This window comes from Diceros bicornis, chromosome X, assembly GCF_020826845.1.
Source record: "Diceros bicornis minor isolate mBicDic1 chromosome X, mDicBic1.mat.cur, whole genome shotgun sequence".
Classification (NCBI taxonomy): Eukaryota; Metazoa; Chordata; class Mammalia; order Perissodactyla; family Rhinocerotidae; genus Diceros; species Diceros bicornis.
Window position 1 is genome coordinate 121583053 of NC_080781.1, and position 2152 is coordinate 121585204.

The window sequence follows — 2152 nt, forward strand, 5'->3', positions numbered from 1 at the left end:
CTTTACTCTCCCCTCAATCAATGACCGAATGTGTCCCCTACTCAATTTCCAGTACCTCCTCTCTCCCAGTTAAAGTGCGAACTCTGCAGAGCATAGAGGGTTTGTGGTACACAAAGCCAGGGTTAAGTTTTCAAAGGCACGTGTCTCCTAGCCCCTTATTTCAACTCGTTATTTCACTCAAAAATGTTGTCGGGTTTGAAACATAGATGGTTTGACTGGTCACCAATACAAATGTGTTCCTATTTTACCACTTTCTATTCTGCACAGAGTTTTCAAAAGTATGGTTGTGCAGCACACATCATTTGGAGATCTGAGTAACAGAGGAGAGCCATGGAACCAGGGAAATGTCTTCGTTTGGCTGGTTTCAAGGCCTGGGTTTCCAGAACTGCCACACTCAGCACTCAGCAAGGAAGGAAACCCAGCTGGCCCATTGTCTTCAGAGACCAAACAAACGTTTGTGTAAAACAACAGTAATATTATGGTCTTCATATTCATATTCTATTTTATTTATTTATTTATTTACTTACTTACTTACTTATTTACTTACTTATTTATGGAAGGGAAAACCCCAAAATGTTAGCATCAACATGTTATGTTGCTGGGTGGTGGTATTATAGCAAATCTTTTAGATTTTTTTTTTTGGAGGAACAAAAGCCAAGTTTTTTATTTTTTCACTTCTTGCATTTGAAGTACTCCTCAATGATATCCTTGGCCTGAGACTCTGCCATGGTCCTTAACTACCACACAACTGCAACCAACCACTTTGCAGGATTTTCCTTCTCTGTCAGTTTTATGGAGGCCTACCCATTCTCCTAGTTTCTTGTTGTCATCAACCTTAATTAGGTTGATTTGGTGTTTTGTACAAAGAGCCTCTGCCAACTTGACGTAGACAGGCTCATCACAGTTGGATGCAAGCATACAAAGATGAGCTTGGCGCTTGTCTAAGGCTTTGGCAGCTTTGCGAATTCCGTGTGCTAGGCCATCGTGGATGAGGGCAGTCTTCAGCACCTCTTGTAAAGCAGTATTAACTTCCACTATACCTCCAGCAGCAATGTGTTCCTCTGCCATGGCGGTGGGTTACAGGTGGAGCCCAATCTTGAATGCACCCGTGCTTCTACCTCCCTGTGACTTGGCGGCAGCAGCAGAGAAACAACTAGATTTTTCATTATACTTTCTTGTGTTTTCCAAAAATTTCCATAACAAGAATGATTTGCTTTGATATTTGGAAAAACAGAAGTAAACAGTAAGAGTTATTTATTTAAAATGCATTTTATTCAGGCCCATCAAGGTCATCAATCACCTGGCATATTTTTATTTCACATTTAAAATGTGCTGGCCTGGAGCTAGGCACTGGGGGGTGGGGAGATTCAAAGGGAAAGGCATGACTGTTTCATTGAGGGCCTGTTATTTACCAGGTACATTTTTGATGTTTACTCTTTTCATCCTCCAACAATCCTGGGAGGTTTGTTTTCACTAGTACTAATAATACAGATGAGAAAACTGAGGCTCCAAGAGACCATACTTCACAGGTAAATTAGTGGAAACTTACAGTAAGTTAATGGAAATTCTCAGCTCAGAAGGCAGGTCTGCCTACTTCAGACCTTGTGCTCATTAATTATATACTGTTCTTCTCCCATAATGTATACACTCATATATATTCAATATGATTCCTAGCCTTTTAAAACTTACAGTCTAGTTGAGAAGCTAAGATAATACAAACACAGATACAGATAATACAAATGCAGCCAGTCCCTGGTTTATGGCCACTCATCACAGACAGAAGTCCCTTGTGTATCCCATCTGGAAACTCCACCTGTTGGGTGTTTTGGAAGGCTAGGCTGGGCAGCCGGGAATTTGGCTTTTATCCACACCAGCCGTGCCTCTGAAGTTTTTATGCTCTGACCACGGCTGGAATCCACCATGGCTGTCCCAAATCATCAGCTTGCAAATCTAGGTTTCATTCCATTCTGCCTTCAACAATTAAAGCAGTTCTTCTCAAACTTTAATGCGCATACGAATCACCTGGGGGTCTTATTAAAATGCAGATTCTGAATGAGTAGGTGTGGAGGTGGGGGCTGAGAGTCTGCAGTTCTAATAAGCTTTCAGGTGATGCTGATAATGCTAGTTTGAGGCTTGGGCAGCAGGCACTAAG

General features: G+C 41.6%; 1 protein-coding gene across 1 annotated transcript; it reads right to left on the bottom strand.

The window, feature by feature from the left end:
• Nucleotides 1-696: 696 nt before the first annotated feature.
• LOC131401445 (small ribosomal subunit protein eS12-like) lies at nucleotides 697-1068 on the bottom strand. The gene has a single exon (XM_058536776.1). It carries the CDS (start codon nucleotides 1066-1068, stop codon nucleotides 697-699), a length of 372 nt encoding a protein of 123 aa, XP_058392759.1.
• Nucleotides 1069-2152: the final 1084 nt, after the last annotated feature.